Genomic DNA, 17884 nt, shown 5'->3' with positions numbered 1-17884 from the left:
ATGGGGAAAGGAAGCTTGAGCCCATCCACCGACCCAGGACATTTTCCTGGCCATTTTGGCCTCTGGGCCCACTTGCCCTATTGGGGGAACTTAAAATGTACTGATGGTAAATAGCAGCTCCCGGGGGAGATAATCGAGTTGAGAAAATGCCATGGCGGGGGGGGGGGGGGGGGGGGCGGGGAGTCTTGCTCATGTCCTCTGGCAGGGCCGGTGTCAAAATACCCTAAGGTGAGACAGCTGCCAAGGTCCAGGACTTCTGGTGGAGTCCACTACCGCTCTCCCACGTACCTGCCGGTCAGTACCCATGCTCCCATCTGCCCAGAGTCATTGAGAAAGGGCAGCATAGCACTGCATAGCTGTGGCACTTGTGGCAATGGCAGGAGCACTCACAGCTGCATCGGCTGACTGGTGTTGATGGGGGAAGGGGGCGCAGGTGGTGCAGGTGACTGAGCATGGGTGATGGGAGGGCTTGCGAGCGGGAGAAGGATGCACGGGGAGGTGGGAGCTCCAGGCACTGTATGCCCAAGGTTCTCCCAAACCTGGAACCAGCCCAATGAGACCTTGCCCCACAGTCCTGATTGAAATTGGTCCCCATGTGGCTGAGAATCTAAGCTGGGAGCTCCCGCTACCCATCTGTTTGACAGGGTCTTGGCAGTGCATCCTCTTAATAGGCCCTGTGGGGCACATAGTAGCTTTGTGACTGTCCTCCTCTGTTTCACAGGCCTGCAGCCCTGAGGAACTGGTGCTTCACAGCTACGGCATGTTGTTGCCCTGCGGGGCTGACCGCTTCCGGGGGGTCGAGTACGTGTGTTGTCCCTTGCGCCCAGCACCGGTCAGGGTCGAACAAGCCACTGAGGCCCCGCCAAGCCTTGCCCATATGAGGGCAGAAGCAGTGTACAGGTGAGCATCCTCTGTGCCTTAGAAGGATGCTGAGCATTTGCAATTTAGAGTGTTCAGAAGTGCTCAGCTTCAAGCGGATCCTATGAGACAGATTGGGGTGCTTCTTCCTGTATTGCAGACAGGAAGTTGAGGTGAGGCAAAAGTGCTTGTCCTAAAAGCCAGCAAGATTTGGAGCTTCCAGATTCACGACAAAGCCACTTATCTACAAAGCTGCACTAGCTTTCGCTTCGCTTATTCTCCAGAAATGGGGTGTAAAAGAAATGCTTCACAACTTTTAAACTGCTTCACAAGTTTCTTTTGAAGTTGGCCAGCTGGAATTCAGATTTCTGGCTGCATAAGTCTTTTTTAACTTGCTTGTCTCTTTATTTTTTAATCAAAACACAGGCGGTCTGTTTTTCATTTCAAGCCTGTGTGCTTGCATTAATGCCCCCCCCCCCCCCGGAAAAAAAAACTGTCTACTTTTGACATCCCAGCTCTTCCTCTTGGATTTTCACAAAGCTGTGAGCCTGAATTCTAATTCCGACCTGGCATGGCATACTGATCCAAGTCGCTCACTAAGCCTGGCAAGACCAGAGTTCAAATTTCTGTCCAGAATCAGACAAATCTTCAGTCGGCCACACTTTTTTAGCCTCCCTTGCAGGCTTGTTGTGTGAGGAAAGGGGGAGATCTGCATACACCACTATAGTGCCCCAGAGAAACAAGATAAGTTTGTATTTCAAGTAAGTTCTAGAGATCTCCTCTCCCACTTAGCCTGCTACCATGCCAGTAGGAAGCGCATTGTCCTGTTGAGGGTACTTCTGGAAAGGAAACTGTACCTCCCCTCCCCCCCTCTACAAAATATGTCTCCCTCATTCACTTTCTTTGTGGCATCTCTCAGAGAATTGCTTTACTTGGTTCCTCTGTCCCCAGCAACAAGGTTCCAACAGCTCGCATCCCAACGGAAGAAGAAAGCCTGGAGCTGGAAGATCGGGACCTGGAGGAGGAGGAGGAAGAAGTGGAGGAGGAAGAGGAGGAAGAAGAAGAGGAGGAGGAGAGCCCTCCAGACAATGCCTCAGACACAGACCCCTTCCCTAACGCCTGGGATGACTACTTCGTGGAGCCGGGTTACTACGACGACAGCATCACCCAGACGACCATCACCACAACTACTCAGACCACTGAAGAGGATGTCAAAGGTAAGCCAACGCAGGCAGTGGTGGACATTTCCAAAGGGAGAAGCTTGCAGAATCCCTGCTGTGGGAAAGAGTGACTGTTTGGCACATGAGAGTCCCGGGCGCGTGGAGCCAGCAGAAACCACCCGGGGGTGGGAAGGAAATGCTCAGCTGCCTGGCCCGGTCATGTCTCTGCTGCCACACAATGGGGCCTCTGTTTGAGGCCAAGCTCCGAACCTGGCTCTTCCTGACACAAAAGGGCAGCCGCCTCCCAGCCTATGGGTCCTTCAAGTCAACATCTCTGAGAGGCTGAAGGGGGCACTCCTGCCTCAGCTGGCACTGAACCCAGCACCTATCAGGCTCTGAATCATGCTGGGCCTTTGGAAGTAAGGTTTGGGGGTTTTTTTAAAAAAAAAAAAAGGAAAAAGGGTTTCTTTTAAGAAGGGGACTGATTCCACAGTAATGAGACTTATCTGGTATCAGCGTGACTTGAGGCAGATAAGATGTTGCTTCAAGATGTGTGTGTGAGGGGGAATTGTCCGAGTAACAAGCTCCCCTTCCCCTTCTCAGTGACCCCAACCCCTCGCCCGACAGATGGAGTGGACGTTTACTTTGAAATGCCTGGAGATGGGAGTGAGCACGCCAACTTCCTGAGAGCCAAGATGGACCTGGAGGAGCGCCGCATGAGGCAGATCAATGAGGTGATTTGCTGGCCCTCTTTCCCTTCTGGCATCATGCTGGAATATTTATATTTACTTACTTATTCACAATATATATATATATCCCACTTTTCTAGCCTGCCAGGGCCCACCCAGGCAGCTAACAGTTAAAAACAAAGTGGTATAAAAATATATCAGAAAACCAGTTAAAATCAAAACGTTCAAACATACGTAGATACATATACATGAAATACAGCTGTTAAAAGAAGATGATATTGGATTAATATCCCGCCCTCCGCTCCGAAGAGTCTCAGAGCGGCTCACAATCTCCTTCACCTTCCTCCCCCACAACAGACACCCTGTGAGGTGGGTGGGGCTGGAGAGGGCTCTCACAGCAGCTGCCCTTTCAAGGACAACCTCTGCCAGAGCTATGGCTGACCCAAGGCCATGCCAGCAGCTGCAAGTGGAGGAGTGGGGAATCAAACCCGGTTCTCCCAGATAAGAGTCCACACACTTAACCACTACACCAAACAGGTCAGGAAAGGCATTGGGATCTTGAGGTCATCTGACTTCCACATTTTTGTTTATTGTATTTATTTATTGGGCTTTTTAATCACCACACACACAAAGGGTCTCGTGGCAATTTACGACATTAAAGCCAAGATGGTGAAAACAGCGTAAAACACAAACAACAAATATAAAGTAGTAACATTAAAAAGTTAAGATAGGTGGCTATCAGCATACCACTACTAAAATTTTATTTATTTAGAATGTAAAGCAGCCCAAACATGTAGTTGCCCTCCAAAGGCCAGTCTGTAGAATTCAGGTTTGCATGCCCTGTGGGAACTAAGCAAATCTGGCAGGGCACCGACATCGTCTGAGAGTGCATTCCACAGGGTAGGAGCGACAACTGAGAGGGCCCTTCCCCTGGTGATAACTAACTGAGCTGTCTTGGGGCCAGGCACCTGCAAAATGTCAAATTGAGTAACACCTGAAAGAACAAACCATTTTCCAGGATATGAGCTTTTGACAGTCAAGTCTGACAAAAGGAGCTTTGGCTCAGAGAAGCTTGAACCCTCGGAAACTTGTTGGTCTTTAAGGTGCAAACTGGAACCCAAACCTTGCTTTCCTATTCTTTGTGTATCTAGGCAGTGAACTCTTTACCTGAGGAAGGGAAGGGCCCAGTGGTCTGACAGCAGCATCCGGTTGGGCAGACCAGTTAGGTTCAAAATGATCTGTGTACTTTGGAATGGGATGATGGCTCAGTGGTAGAGAATCTGCTTTGTAAGAAGAAGGTCCCAGGTTCAATCCCCGGCATCTCCAATTAAAAAGTCCAGGCAAGTAGGCATGAAAAACCTCTGCTTGAGACCCTGGAGAGCCACTGCCAGTCTGAGTAGACAGTACTGACTTTGATGGACCGAGGGTCTGATTCAGTAGAAGGCAGCTTCATAGGTTCACTTGGCTGGGGAGAGGGAGGAGACTCAGAACAGAGTGTCTAGAGAACAAGCGAAGGAGGTCTGTTTGGAAGTCCCTTTTATTCAGGGAGGCTAACGTTCTTTGGACTGCAGCCTTCAACAGTTTCACCTCTCCTGACTTTGCAAGAAGAAAATGCACAGCGGTATCCAGTATCTGTAATACACACACTTCCTGCAGCTCATATGCAGGAGCAGTGGGTGACTTGAGTGTAGGAGCAGAGTGTCAGCGGGCACTGCACCATGATCCAGAGTTTTGTTCTGATTCCCTAGGTGATGAAGGAGTGGGCCGAGGCCGACAACCAAGCCAAGAACTTGCCCAAGACTGACCGCCAGGCACTCAACGAGGTGAGTATTGACACTGAGGAAAGGGACAATTGGCCAGCCACTGTGCCGCGGTCTACTCTAGTCCATCCATTGGTGGCAGTTGTTAGATTGACCTCGATTGGGGCTTCCCTGATACTCTGTTTTTGGTCACTTTGTGAGAGGACTCATTAGAAAAAGAGAATAATGCTAGCAAAAGGCAGTGGGAAAAGAGGACAAACCTAGCATGAAGTGGATTGAGTCAACAAAGGAAGCCATGGCCCTCAGTCTGCGAGACCTGAGTGAGGCTGTTAGTGATAAGAGGTTCAGAGGAAACCTCCACATTCAGAGGCAGTCTACCTCTGAATCCGAGTGCCAGGAAGGCAGCATCAGGGGAAGGCCTTGGCCTCTATACCTCGTTGTGGGCTGTCCGGAGGAGCTGGTTGACCACTATGTGAAACAAGAAGTTGGACTAGATGAATCGCTCATCTGATCCAGCAGGGCTGTTCTTATGTCGTTAAGAACGTAAGGTTTTGGAGGTCATTAATCCATAAGGACACGAAAAGTCAGAAGCAGCTTAATGGAACGTAGCTCACATATGTTGTGTTCGTCAGTGGTTTCAGTTTCTAGACTCAACCATTACGTGTCTGCCTCCCCACTCGCACGTTCTTAATGAATATCCCCCCCCACACACAGTGTGGCAAGTTCAGTGTCACTTTTGGGAGCCCTGGTTTTACATCGTGGCCTTCTGAGTAAGTGGTGTTTGTTTTCTCAATGGCTTTTGACCAGGGGTAGCCAAACTTTCTTAACGTAAGAGCCACATAGAATAAATGTCAGGTTGAGAGCTGCAAGACATGAATGTCAGATGTTTGATAACCGCAAGATAGGCAGGAAGGCAAATAGATAGGGGGAGTGAGAGAGACATGAAAAGAAAGCAACTTTAAATAGATTCTCCAAGCTGCCAGCTTGCTTGACTTGGAGAAGTGGTTTAAAGAGAGAAATGCCTTCTCCAAGCCAGCCAACAGGGTAGTGGGGGTTTTGAGCCACACGATATTTGTGAAAGAGCCACATGTGGCTCCCGAGCTGCGGTTTGGCCACCCCTGGTCTTTGACCATAAACCATCTCAAATATATATGTTCTAAAAGCATATAAATTATTGCATGCACTCATTTAATTAAGTACCTTCCGCTTTCACCCCGACTCGCTGCTTCTGGCTGTTCCAGCATTTCCAATCCATCCTCCAGACATTAGAAGAGCAGGTAGCCAAGGAACGACAGCGACTGGTGGAGACCCACCTTGCCCGGGTGGTGGCCCTGCTGAATGATAACCGCCGTGCAGCACTCGAGAGCTACCTGACGGCTGTGCAGAGCGATAACCCTCAGGTAGGCAGAGGGATCCTGGCCTAGATGGCCCAGGCTAGTCCAGTCTCATCAGATTTTGGAAGCTAAGCAGGGTCAGGCCTGGTTAGTACTTGGATGGGAGACCACCAGGGAAGTCCGGGGTCGCTACGCAGTGGCAGACAATGGCAAAACCACCTCTGAATGTCCCTTACCTTGGAAACTCCATGAGATGTCACTGTAAGTCAGCTGCAATTTGACAACACTTTCTACCACCAGGAGGAGGGAGCGTGGGCAAATTGGGACAAGAGTTCATCAGAGCATTGAGAACTGAGGGTATCTGTTGTGCAGATAATGGCTCTCAGCATTCTTGGCTTGGTGCAGTTGTGTTAAATCTGGGGCAGTGCCGTGGATTAGGAGCAGAGCATCTGCTTGGCGTGCCCAAGGTCCCAGGTTCTGTTCCCTGCAGCATCTCCCCTTTAAAAAGGATCCGGTAGCAGGTGGTGTGAAAGACCTCTGCCTGAGACCTCAGAGAGCTGCTGCCAGCTTGCGTAGATGGTGCTTTCCTTGATGGACCAAAAGGCCTATTCAGGATAAGGAAGCTTTTTGCATGAGAGAGATCACTCCAGAAGGGTGGCAGCATCCAGGTTGTTGCAATAGCAGAATTATAGAGGAGTCCAGCAGTATCTCAAAGGCAAACAAATTTTTATTTCAGTATTAGCTTTCATGTGTCAGATCTATGTCTCTAAGGAAGTGAGAAGGGGAAGGGGGGGTTGCATTGGCTTGAATCCAGCAGCACAAGTGGAAAAGGAAAATGTACTTGGCACAATTCCGCTTGCACAAATGGTCACGCATAGGCTGCAGCGACACATAATGCTTCGATATAATTTTTAACAGAATAATTATATACGTATAGGTCAATGAAACGCACAGCTTCCTCCACCCAACTTTTAATGCCCTGAATCGCCTTTTTAAAAAAAAACTTTAATGGTCTTTGATGGGGTTCAATAATTTTGGCTGCTGATTTATTGGAAATGAGATTGCTGATGCTTTTAATTCCTCTGGTTCCCACCACCACCACCTTGCTGATTTAATTCTGATTTTGTAGGCCGATGCTCTCTTTTAAGTTATGTTTGGTTGTCATCTGTTGTGAACCTGATTTTTTTTGGGGGGGGGGGTAAACTTCCAAGTATTGTTTCTAAGCACAAAAGCAGTGTGGAAACTGCCTGAATGACTGCGATCACACACACTAAATAATGCATTTTCAATCCACTTTCAGTGTGTTTTCCAACTGGATTTTACTGTGTGAGCTGGCAAAATCCAGTTGGAAAGTGCATTGAAAGTGCATTATTTAGTGTGTGTGATCGCAGCCAATATGTAGAATTAGCGAGTATGCATGCAGCTGAGTAAGACAGTTGATGATTCTCAGCGGAAGTCCAAGTATAACTCAGCTTATAATCTTTCCTACTGATGTTCCCTCCGTTCTGACACTCTCCTCCATAGATTTTTCCAGCAGCCCATCACCTCCCATTCTCCTCCACATCCTTTATTGCTATCTCATAGATAGGGGCTGTGGCTCAGTGGTAGAGCATCTGCTTTGCATGTCATGAGTCCCAAATTTAGTCCTCAGCACTTCCAGGGATGAGGTGATAGGAAGGACTTCTCTCTGAGACCCTGGAATGTTGCAGTAGATAATTGCAACAGTCCAATAGTCTCACTCAGGGTAAGGCAGTTTTATTCATTCTTGTTAAGGGGAGAGGTCATGGCTACAGAGGTAGAACATCTGCTTGGCATGCAGAAGGTCCCGTGTTCAGTCTTCCTCATCTCCAATTAAATGGATGTGAAAGGACCTCTGCCAGAGATTCTGGAAAGCTGCTGCTAGTCAGAATTGACAATACTGACTTTGATGGTCTGACTCAGCTTCATGTCTTCCTCCTTGCCCCCATCTCTGGTCTTTCTTCTGTTCTTCCTGCCTGGTGTACACCCTTTGGTACTTTTGGCCTGGCCTAACCATAGAGGCTGCTGAGCTTAGCATCCCAGGGCATGAGAATCCCAGGGGTGATTCCCTGAGCAATGTAAATGCCTTGTATTTAGTTTTGTCACCTGGCCTTTTTTCCTGCCATGGGAGTCAAGCTGGTGAATAGGAAGGGTCACCTAGCCAAACACTGTTTTGACCTGGATAGCCCAGGTAAGCCTGATCTCATCAGATCATGGCAGCTAAGTAGGGTTGACTCTGGCAAGTACTTGGATGAGAGACCTCCTTGGAATACCAGCAGTCGGGAGGCAGGAGCAGGCTTTATTCAGCCACCTCCCTAAATATCCTCCAGGCCCCCAGCAGAGGTCAATCACCAAAGTTGCCTGACTTCCAGGTGCAGACACACATGTGCACGTAAAATACCTAGCCAGGCATTAACCAGAGAGTGGACTGCATTATCAAGGGTCCTGTGTCACATGCTTTCCAGCCATGCCCTGGGACTAAGCATCCTTGGGGAACGTGCTGCTAACTGCATTCCTGCAGGGAAAGGCACCAAGGAAACTATGCAGTTCACTAACTAGGCAAGGGTACTAATCCCAGCATTCCCTAGGGTGCAATGGAGAGTCTGCATGATGCAGTGTTGATTTAGGACCTGAGTTCCAATCCCTACTGAGCCATGGTGGCTAGTTGAGTGGCCTTGAGCCATTCTCAGCATAACTTGCTTCGCAGGGCTGGTGTGGAAGCCAAAGGGAGGAGGTGACAACCATCTTTGCTGCCCTGAGTTCCTTAAAGGAAGGGCGGGATAGAAACAAATGTTGGGAAATGTCATCATAGCTGTAAAGGAGAAGAAATAGACCTTACAGATTGAATTAAAGAGAACTGTCATTTATTTAGATAACCTGTACCATTTTTTCTTCTCAAATGGGGGCCCAAACACTGTTTTCCCTGCCTCTGTTTTATCCTCACAGCAACAACTCTGTGAGGTAGGTTAGAGTGAGAGAGAGTGATTGGAGCAAGGTCATCCAAGCAGTCTTCTGTGACAGAGTTGGGATTTGAACCTGGGTTTCCCAGATCCTAATCCATCATTGTAATCATTCAAGAGTTAAGTGCTTTTGTGTGTGTGTCAGTTCCCATAAGACGTGGGGAGAAGGGACTTTAATTTGCTGCTCTGGATAACCCAAGCTGGCCGGATCTTGTTGAATCTCAGAAGCCGAGCAGATTCAGCTCCGGTTAGTGTTTGGATAGGAGTCCACCTGGGCTTTGTGTGTTTGTGTGTGTTTGTAGCAGGAACTCCTTTGCATATTAGGCCACACACCCCTGATGTAGCCAATCCTCTAAGAGCTTACAGGGCTCTTCTTACAGGGCCTACTGAAAGCTCTTGGGGTATGGCCTCTGATGCAAGAAAAAGCCCTGGAGACCCCCAAGGAAGTCCAGGGTTGCTACACAGAAGCAGGCAACGGCAAGCCACTTCTCCATGTCTCTTGCCTTGAAAACCCCAAGGTGTCACTCTAAGTCAGCTTTGATTTGACAGCAAAAAAAGAAAAGACAAAGGGAGACAAGACTTAAATTTGTACAGGGTAGTTTTCCCTTCTTCCTTTGAGACCCTTGTCAAGATCTACTTCTTCAGCGGCAACCTCCTGCCGCTTACCCTGTCCGCTCCCTTCCATCCTATCCGCCTAATGCCAGATGCAAGCTGAGTCGCCCTGACGTCCCCCATCGCCTCGAGTACTTTGGTGCTGTGAATGGCAAGTTGGTAGCAAGCGTGTGGCTGAATATCAGGGATACACAACAAAGCGACTGTTGACAGAGATTGAAGGAAAGGTTGATCTTGGAGGATAATACGCAAGCGAGCTCTGCCTGTGGATGGTGGAGGGGGGGGAACACCAGTTAGCCTGGAATAACCCACCCCATGCAGGTGCACAGAACCCGAGATGCTCCTTCCTGTCTTCCTGTATCTAATACTTAAGCGATGCATGCCCAAAATGCTGTGAGCTTATATAGATCGAGGCAGAGATGATTGTATGGAGAACGTGCAGCCTGGGGGTATTCGTCAGCCGTGGACAAATGGGAAGAAAAAGGGGCAGGCTGCAGAGAAAAGACATCCGGGGATGGTCCGCGGTGGTGGGGTAAGTAGTGGAGATGTTAGGAAGAGGTTCAGGGAAGGGGTTGTGACTTCATGGTAGAGCATTTGGCTGGCATGCAGTAGGTCACAGGTTCAATCCTTGGCATCTCCAGTTTAACAGGTAGTAAATGATTGGAAAGACCTTTGTGTAGCTCCCTGGAAAGCCATTGCCAGCCTGAATAGACAATACTGACCTTGATGGACTGATGGCCAGATTCAGTATAAGGCCAGTTTCATGTGTGATTCTCGTGTCTTCACCTTTGTGCTCCTCTGTTTCTCACCCAGCCGGACCGCGTCCTGGCAGCCCTGAAGAGGTACGTGCGGGCAGAACAGAAAGACCAGCGGCACACCCTCCGCCACTACCAGCACGTGGCTGCTGCCGATCCCGAGAAGGCTGAGCAAATGAAGTTTCAGGTGCGATTTTTCCCCTTCCCTTCTTAGGAAGTCGTTTCCCCTTCCAGCCCTGCAGTGTTGGGCCTGCCTGCAGAACCTGAACCCCTGCTGCCATTTTCCCCTAGGTTTATACCCACCTCCATGTCATTGAAGAACGGATGAACCAGAGTTTGGCTTTGCTGTACAAGAATCACCAGCTGGCTCAAGAGCTCCGCGGGGACATTGGTATGTACCATACCCCTTCATTTCCCAAGGGGGCAGTCTCTTTTCCTCTGCAACCTCTCTAGTCTCTGCTGTTCCTGTAGGTCTCCTTCTCTTCTTCCTTCCCCTCCCTCTATTTCTTTTGCCTCTTTAAACCAGAAATGGCTGGCTAATGTCTGGGAAATCAAGGTTCCAGTTACATAGGGTTGCCAGCTATAGGTTGGGAAATTTCCGGAGATTTGCGGGAAGAACCTCAGATGGGCAGGGCTTGGAGAGCGAAGGGGCCTCAGCTGGGAATGGTCTCAGAGAGTACACCTTCCCAAGCAGCCATTTTCAACTGGGTATCTGTTGTCTGTAGTTTGGAGATGAGCTGTAATTCCCAGAGATCTCTAAGCCTCACCTGGAAGCAGCATTAGAGCACACACACCCTTGATTACCACTAGCTGGAAGCAAACGGCCTGACCAGGATTGTTCCTTCCAATGGTTTCACCAGTTCTTATTGGGTCAGCTTTAGAACAGATCCTAACAGCCTTCTTGATTGTATGAAAAGAGACCCATATATTTCATCCTGGACAGCAGTGCTTCTGTCCAAACTCAGTCAATTGGGGTTAGAGGTAGATGATTTTTCTACCTCTGATGAGTCATACATCTTCAGATGTATTAAATTGAGACTGTGGGAATCGGAGGAAACGAAGTTACGGCCAACAGACCCTTATATTTGCTCTCCAGCTTCCTTAGGTCTCTATGCTTTCTGTGGCAAAATGCCCAGTTATCTATCAGACTTAACCATTCCAAGTCATCGCAGGGCATTTATGTTGGCTAGACTAAATGCGTTTCCCTCCAAAGTTTTACAAGGGAGATATCAGCAAGTCCCTTTAGCCGATAGACTTTGCTCCTGTGGAGCGAATACTCCTGACTCAATCCAGCATATATTGCTTGATTGTTCTTTTTACCATAACCTCCGTAAAGATTTATTTGGCAAGCTTTCTTTTCCCCCAGATTTGTCTATTCTGCCACCCTGTTATTATTTATTGAGTGATACTGAGGGGGTGGTTAGTGAGGCTGTGGCAAAATTTCTGGCTGACATCCTTAAATTTAATTCTGACCATGTTTGAATGCATCTGTAAGCTCGGTTTCATTTTGATTTTATCTCCAATGTTTAAATTTTTATATTCTGTGTATTTTTATTTGAATCTATTATGCCATTAAAGGTTTGGTATGGGTATGGGGTCAGTTTTCCCCTCCAGAGCTAAGGGAAAGGACACCCCAGAGACCTCGCTGAGTTACTCATTTGTTCAAAACATTTTATACAACTTCATTCAGAACATTTTATACAGCTCATAATTGGTATCAAGCTATACGTTTCTGTCTACAGCTAAGCCTGAACCAACTGGATTAACCCCTTAATTCTTGTGGATAGCTACTGCTCAGGTCAGGTTGATACAGCTGAGGATAAAACGCAACTTTTAAGCTTCTCCTCCTTAGCGGTCTGCCATCTTGAATTCTCAGGAGCTAAAGAAATACTCAAACAATGGATCTGGGAGACAATTCCTCAACTCGACAGAGCTTGGGAACATCTCTGTCTAGTGCTAGGGGATCATAGTCAAACCTTTGTGCCAGCAAACTGTTTTTATGCTTTAGAAATCCCCAAATACCTAAGAGCTTTCACCCTAGCCCAACTGCCTGTCCTCAGTGCTGTTGGAAATGAGAATCTTACATAGAGCTAGTTTGGTGTAGTGGTTAAGTGTACGGACTCTTATCTGGGAGAACCGGGTTTGATTCGCCACTCCTCCACCTACAGCTGCTGGAATGTCCTTGGGTTAGCCATAGCTATTGCAGGAGTTGTCTTTTAAAGGGCAGCTGCTGTGAGAGCCCTCTCAGCCCCACCCACCTCACAGGGTGTCTGTTGTGAGGGGAGAAGATATAGGAGATTGTAAGCTACTCTGAGTCTCTGATTCAGAGAGAAGGGCGGGGTATAAATCTGCAGTTGTCTTTTCCTCCTCCTCCTCCGCTCCTACCTTCAGTGTCTGTGTTCCTGCTAATTGAACACAGTCAAAAACATGGAACCTGTGTGATTATATTGTCCATTTTATGACATACTTCCCATTTTCCAGATCTGTGGCAATGAACAACCAGACATAAGCCAGAAGGAGGAAGGAGATCCATTAAAAGCAGCCAGGGACTGCTTTCAACCACATTAATACCCAGTCCTGTAGTAGGATAATAAATCCCCTGATGTCCTAAGGGACAATGGAACCCCCAGTCCCCTCCTTTAAGCAGATTTTGGTAGGAGACAGCTGACTTGTGTCCAGATCCCAGCAGTGGAGGAAAGAGACAGTATCCAGTGCTTGCCCTGTGTTTCATTGCATTCTGCTAAATACCAAGATAACCAAGTTGCTGAGAGCATGTGTCAAAACAGTGTACACATTCGGCCCAAAAGTAAACAAATCTCTTGGTTGTCAACCAAAGGGCCCAAACTAACTGTTAGGAAGTCAGCCGCCAGCACCTAAAATTAACACCTTTTGTATCCTTTTGTTGCTAAGTGTTTCCAAGACGGATGCCACGAAAAACGTCATATAAGTTACAATACACAGACCCTTCCTACTATAACAGCATCATAAACTATAATGTGGAGAGCACAGCTCGGCCAGTTACAGGGGGTTCATGAGTAGTAGGCAGAGCCACGCTGCAGTGGTTTCTGGGACTGAACCAGAGTCCGTTCTTACTAAAATGTAGGCCTTAGCATCCTTAAGTGGGTGTGTTGAGAAGAAGAAAACATTCCTGTCTTCATCTAAGCCAAATTTCTGCCACGAGTCCTTTGGGGGAGGGCATTTTGTCTCCTGCAAGTTGGAAGCAGCACCTTCTCTTCACAGATTCAGCGTAGGATATCGGAACAAGGGACTGCTGGAGAGAACTGTGGGATGTTTAGGTGGCCTAGTTTGAATCAAGTTGTTGTTTTTTTTGGGGGGTGGGGTTGTGATTTATATCCCGCCCTTCCCACCAGGTGGCTCAGGGCGGCTTACAGCATATAAAATCTAACTTAAGAATATAAAAATTTAAACAGTTTACACAGTTAAAACATTAAAAACATACAGCAGTCAAAACTACACTCAGTTTCAAGTGCCGGTTAGTTGTAAGCCAGCCGGAAGAGGACTGTCTTACAGGCCCTGCGGAATTGAGCAAGATCCCGCAAGGCCCTTACCTCTTCCGGCAGCTGGTTCCACCAGGAAGGGGCCATTACGGAGAAGGCCCTATCCCTAGTAGATTTCAAACAGGCTTCCTTTGGCCCGGGGACAACGAGGAGGTTTTGAGTTCCCGATCTCAGTACTCTCTGGGGAACAAGTTGTTTAGTTCTTCACCTGGGAAGGTTAGGCAAAGATTCAGAAGGGGGATGCATGCTCATGAGAATCTTGTGGATGGGTTGGCAATAAGCTCATGAGAATCTTGTGGATGGGTTGGCAATAAGCCATTAATGGGACATCAAGGAAGAATATATTGTAAAGCGCTAAAGGGAATTTCCCTTTTGAAGTAAAAGATTAAGTTGTCAGGCAGGTCTTGAACGATGGCGGATTTCCATTGCAGCAGCTTTAAAGGTTGGGGGAAACAGGGGTGGACTCTCCGTTATGGCCAGTGGAATTTTTCTGGAGGGGGGGCAATGGCCTTCTTCCCCTGCGCCTGGGCCAGGTCAACCCAGTGGCAAAAGGGAGGTTTGCAAGCTGTCTGAATCTCATGTAGTTCTGGCGAGGTCGTGCACTGCCCTTCTGCAGCTGAGTTGGCCTGACCTAGATGGGGGGCAGGGGAAGCCAGCCTGTGGGCTTCACAGGCCTTGAACAGTGAGGCAGATGCTGTGTGCTGCCCTTAGGAGGGCAGATGGCCTCTCTTTCCCTCCTTTGGACAGGGCCTGGGAAAGCAGTTCAGAAGCAATGTTACCTCTAAGCTGCAGAGTCCTGTGAGCAAAAATTCTACTTTGTGAGCTACTGGCATTAAAGCTGTGAGCAGCTGCATAAATTATTGTACTCTGGGGTCATCCTTCCTGAGCCAAGACAAAAAAAATCTGTGAGCTGGAGGCTAAAAATCTGTGAGCTAGCTCACACTAACTCAGCTTAGAGGGAACACTGGTCAGAAGTCTTCCTTTCCATCCTTTTGTGAGATTGAGCCTAGATGGCTGGGGGACAGAGTTCTTTTTTCTTTCAGTCTACCCCTGTGGGGAATCTCTAAGTTGGTAGCCTGCTGTATCCTAGCAGTTAGGGATCTAATAGTTCAGTCTGAGGCCATGGTTATGCCCTCCTCAGCCCACAGGCTCAAAAGGCAACTACCTGTTCAGGGCTTGTGATGTAAGTCGGCCACCTGCCTCTCAAAATGGCTTCCCTTCGGTCTTTCCAGAGGAGCTGCTGCGATCAGAACGGGTGGCAACCAATGACCTGCTCACCACCTCCATCTCGGAGACACGCACCACTGAGGAGTTCCTCCCTGTCGACAGTAGTGAGGACATGGCTGCTGAGAGTCATTCATACCCACGTGATGGAGAAGGTGAGTACAACAGTGTTTGGAAGGGAGCAAAACTTTGTTTAGCAAAGGGGTCTTTAACTCCCAGAGCATCATGGTAGATAGATTATTAATGAGGGAGCTGCTTCTTGGTGGCAGTGGGGGGAGGGTGTCAGCAGGCAGTCTGTTCAGATGTCAGATCCGTGGAAAGATCACATAATGTGCAGGCAAGATCCCTCTGAACTGTGTATGATTTTTGGTTTATTGGTCCTTCAGAGGGCATTTTGTATGACCAGAGGGAATCCCTCCCCTGTTAGAGGCCTTATTTATGCTGATCTGTTGTGTTTGGTTTGACTTTTGTAAGATTCTCCAATGGTGATCCTTACTGAGAGTTTTTAGAAATTTTCATCATTCTGAAACCTGAGTTTGACAGGTAGTGCTATGTGGTTGATTTCATTTTTGTTCAGTTGGGTTTTAATGAAAAGTTAAAGCATGATAGGTCTCCCTCCCATGGACCCAGAATGGTCAGAATTTTACACCTAAAGGAGTTTCCTTTCATTTCCTTAGGGAAAAGGAAGCTTTTTTCCAGTCCTGTTGACTAAAAGTTAGTCTTTTCCAGTATTTGAACCAAGATAAATGGGCAGGAGGACCTCCCAAAAGTAGTCATTCCACAATCTCTGGTCACCTTTATATTAGTTACAGTAAGAGTTTGTCTCCTCTTAGTGTACTTCTTATAGTCACAACTGAGGTAGCAGGAGGTTTATGTGTATATTAGATGGTGCTGATGGATGTCCTCTGGATGGTCGGTTTTCTTTGTTGGTTTGTGAAATTCCTCTTTGGAATAGAGTTTGAGAGAGAACTTTCTTTGCGTTTGGAGGACTGTGTGGATGGGGGACTTCTCCCCCTGCCTGTTCTGGATCTGGTGTGTATGTCTCTCCTTCCTAATCTGCCTCACATTGGTAATCATTGGCACAATTTGGACATGAAATACATCTGCTTTTTAGGGGCAAAGTATTATAGTTGGAATTTGTTCTACAGGTGAAGTGAAATTTTGTGCTGAGTGTAAAAAGAAAATCTGATCTGTTTTTCCAGTTTCAAAATCTGAAATTTTTGTCCCTTTTCACAAGCAAAAGTTTTGGACTGAATTGTGAGTCATGCTACCAAATAACACACCCAATGTCCCGTGAAGCTCTAAAATCTACACTGCTGTCTAGGATGGTTATAAGCCAGTTTGGTGTAGTGGTTAAGTGTGCGGACTCTTATCTGGGAGAACCGGGTTTGATTCCCCACTCCTCCACTTGCACTTGCTGGAATGGCCTTGGGTCAGCCATAGCTCTGGCAGAGGTTGTCCTTGAAAGGGCAGTTTCTGTGAGAGCCCTCTCAGCCCCACCCACCTCACAGGGTGTCTGTTGTGGGGGAGGAAGGTAAAGGAGATTGTGAGCCGCTCTGAGACTCTTCGGAGTGGAGGGCGGGATATAAATTCAATATCTTCTTCTTCTTCAATATCTTCACTCTAAATAAAACCTCTCTTTTTATTGGCTTTTGAGTTTATGATCATAATTAGCTTTTTAACTAGAGATTTGTTTTAAAAAGTATGTGTAGTGTCAAGGAAAACAGAAGAGTGATATTTTTTCCCTTTTCCCATAATGCGTTGGTGCACTCAAGGAAATTGATGGGGCAGTTGATTCAGGAGGACAGACAAAAGCACTCCTTCACATGATGCCTAATTAGCTGACAGAAATGACTGCCACAGGATCGAGCAGTGGCCATTAGCACTGATGGCTTTGAAGGGGAATTAGACAAATTCGTGGAAGAGAGGCCCATCCGTTGCTATTAAATCATGAGGTATAAATGGAGCCTCCATGTTCAAAGACAGTATATTTCTCAGTAACAGTTGTGAGGGGTAGTAATAGGAGGTCACTTTGGCCTCTGTGACCTGCTTCAGGGCCTTTTGGAGAGGTTGTTTGCTTGGCTACTCTGGGAAGTTGGATACTGAATTAAATGGGGTCTTGGTGTGCTCTGGCAGGGTCCTTCCTCAGCTAGAGATTCGCTCAAAGTATATCAAACATGACAGTTTCAGGTTCTTATTTCCCATTTAAATTCAGCATTCATTTTCCATTTCCATTTGTCAAATCTGAATCAGCTTCAATCCTGCTCCTTCGACATTCCAGTTGCTGCTCCAGCAATTAAATAATCTTTTAGCAGAACCACGCTAGGCCACTTGAGGGATTACTTGACCCTGGAAGCAGTAATGACCGTGGAGGGGTTTAGCTTTTGATCTCTTGCTTTGAAGCAGAGGAAGTATTGGCTGCTTGGACTGAAGCGATGCGAAAAAGTGGACTTTTTTTTCAAAAGTCTGTGTAATGAATAACAAGTAGCTGGGGCCTGATTCTGTAGCAGCAACTCTAGAGTTTCCTAGTAGAATAGTACTGGAGTAACCTACATCATACGCATGAACATCTGAAACTTACAAATCAGGTTATCGATTCCCAGGCCTGGGGTTCACTTTCTGACCTGCAGGATCATTCCAAGGGTCCAGACCAAAATCTTTCCCATCCCTGCTGCTTAAACAGCCATTGGCAGTTTTCTAATACTTGTTACCAGTCGCTTCGTCCTGGGCTTATGCTTCTGCTTTCCTTGGATCAAGCAATTGATTCTCCACTAGGTGCTGCACGGCTGCATTTTAACTCGTGGCTCCCTCCAATTTCCCTCACAGCTTCCAAATCTTTAAAAAAAAAAAACAGAATAGGAAGCTGCAAGGGAAATTGGAGGGAGCTATGGATCAAAATGCATCCAGGCATCTACTGGTGGGGAATTGATCGTTTGATCCGAGGAAAGCAGAAGCCTGGGGGCGGAGCAACATAAGAACATAAGAGAAGCCATGTT

At 47.4% G+C, this 17884-nt stretch overlaps 1 protein-coding gene across 4 annotated transcripts in view; it reads left to right on the top strand.

The window, feature by feature from the left end:
• Nucleotides 1-17884, top strand: part of APLP1 (amyloid beta precursor like protein 1) — a 62041-nt gene that overhangs the window by 14617 nt on the left and 29540 nt on the right. For all 4 annotated transcript variants that reach the window (XM_060257956.1, XM_060257954.1, XM_060257955.1 and 1 more), the window contains exons 5-12: nt 722-900; nt 1810-2075; nt 2622-2752; nt 4456-4530; nt 5709-5867; nt 10205-10333; nt 10438-10537; nt 14897-15043. In XM_060257956.1, coding sequence (XP_060113939.1) covers nt 722-900; nt 1810-2075; nt 2622-2752; nt 4456-4530; nt 5709-5867; nt 10205-10333; nt 10438-10537; nt 14897-15043 — 1186 coding nt within the window. The remainder of the gene's footprint in view (nt 1-721; nt 901-1809; nt 2076-2621; nt 2753-4455; nt 4531-5708; nt 5868-10204; nt 10334-10437; nt 10538-14896; nt 15044-17884) is intronic.

This window comes from Heteronotia binoei, chromosome 17 (genome assembly GCF_032191835.1).
Source record: "Heteronotia binoei isolate CCM8104 ecotype False Entrance Well chromosome 17, APGP_CSIRO_Hbin_v1, whole genome shotgun sequence".
Taxonomy (NCBI): Eukaryota; Metazoa; Chordata; class Lepidosauria; order Squamata; family Gekkonidae; genus Heteronotia; species Heteronotia binoei.
This window is presented reverse-complemented; position numbering and strand designations above follow the sequence as displayed.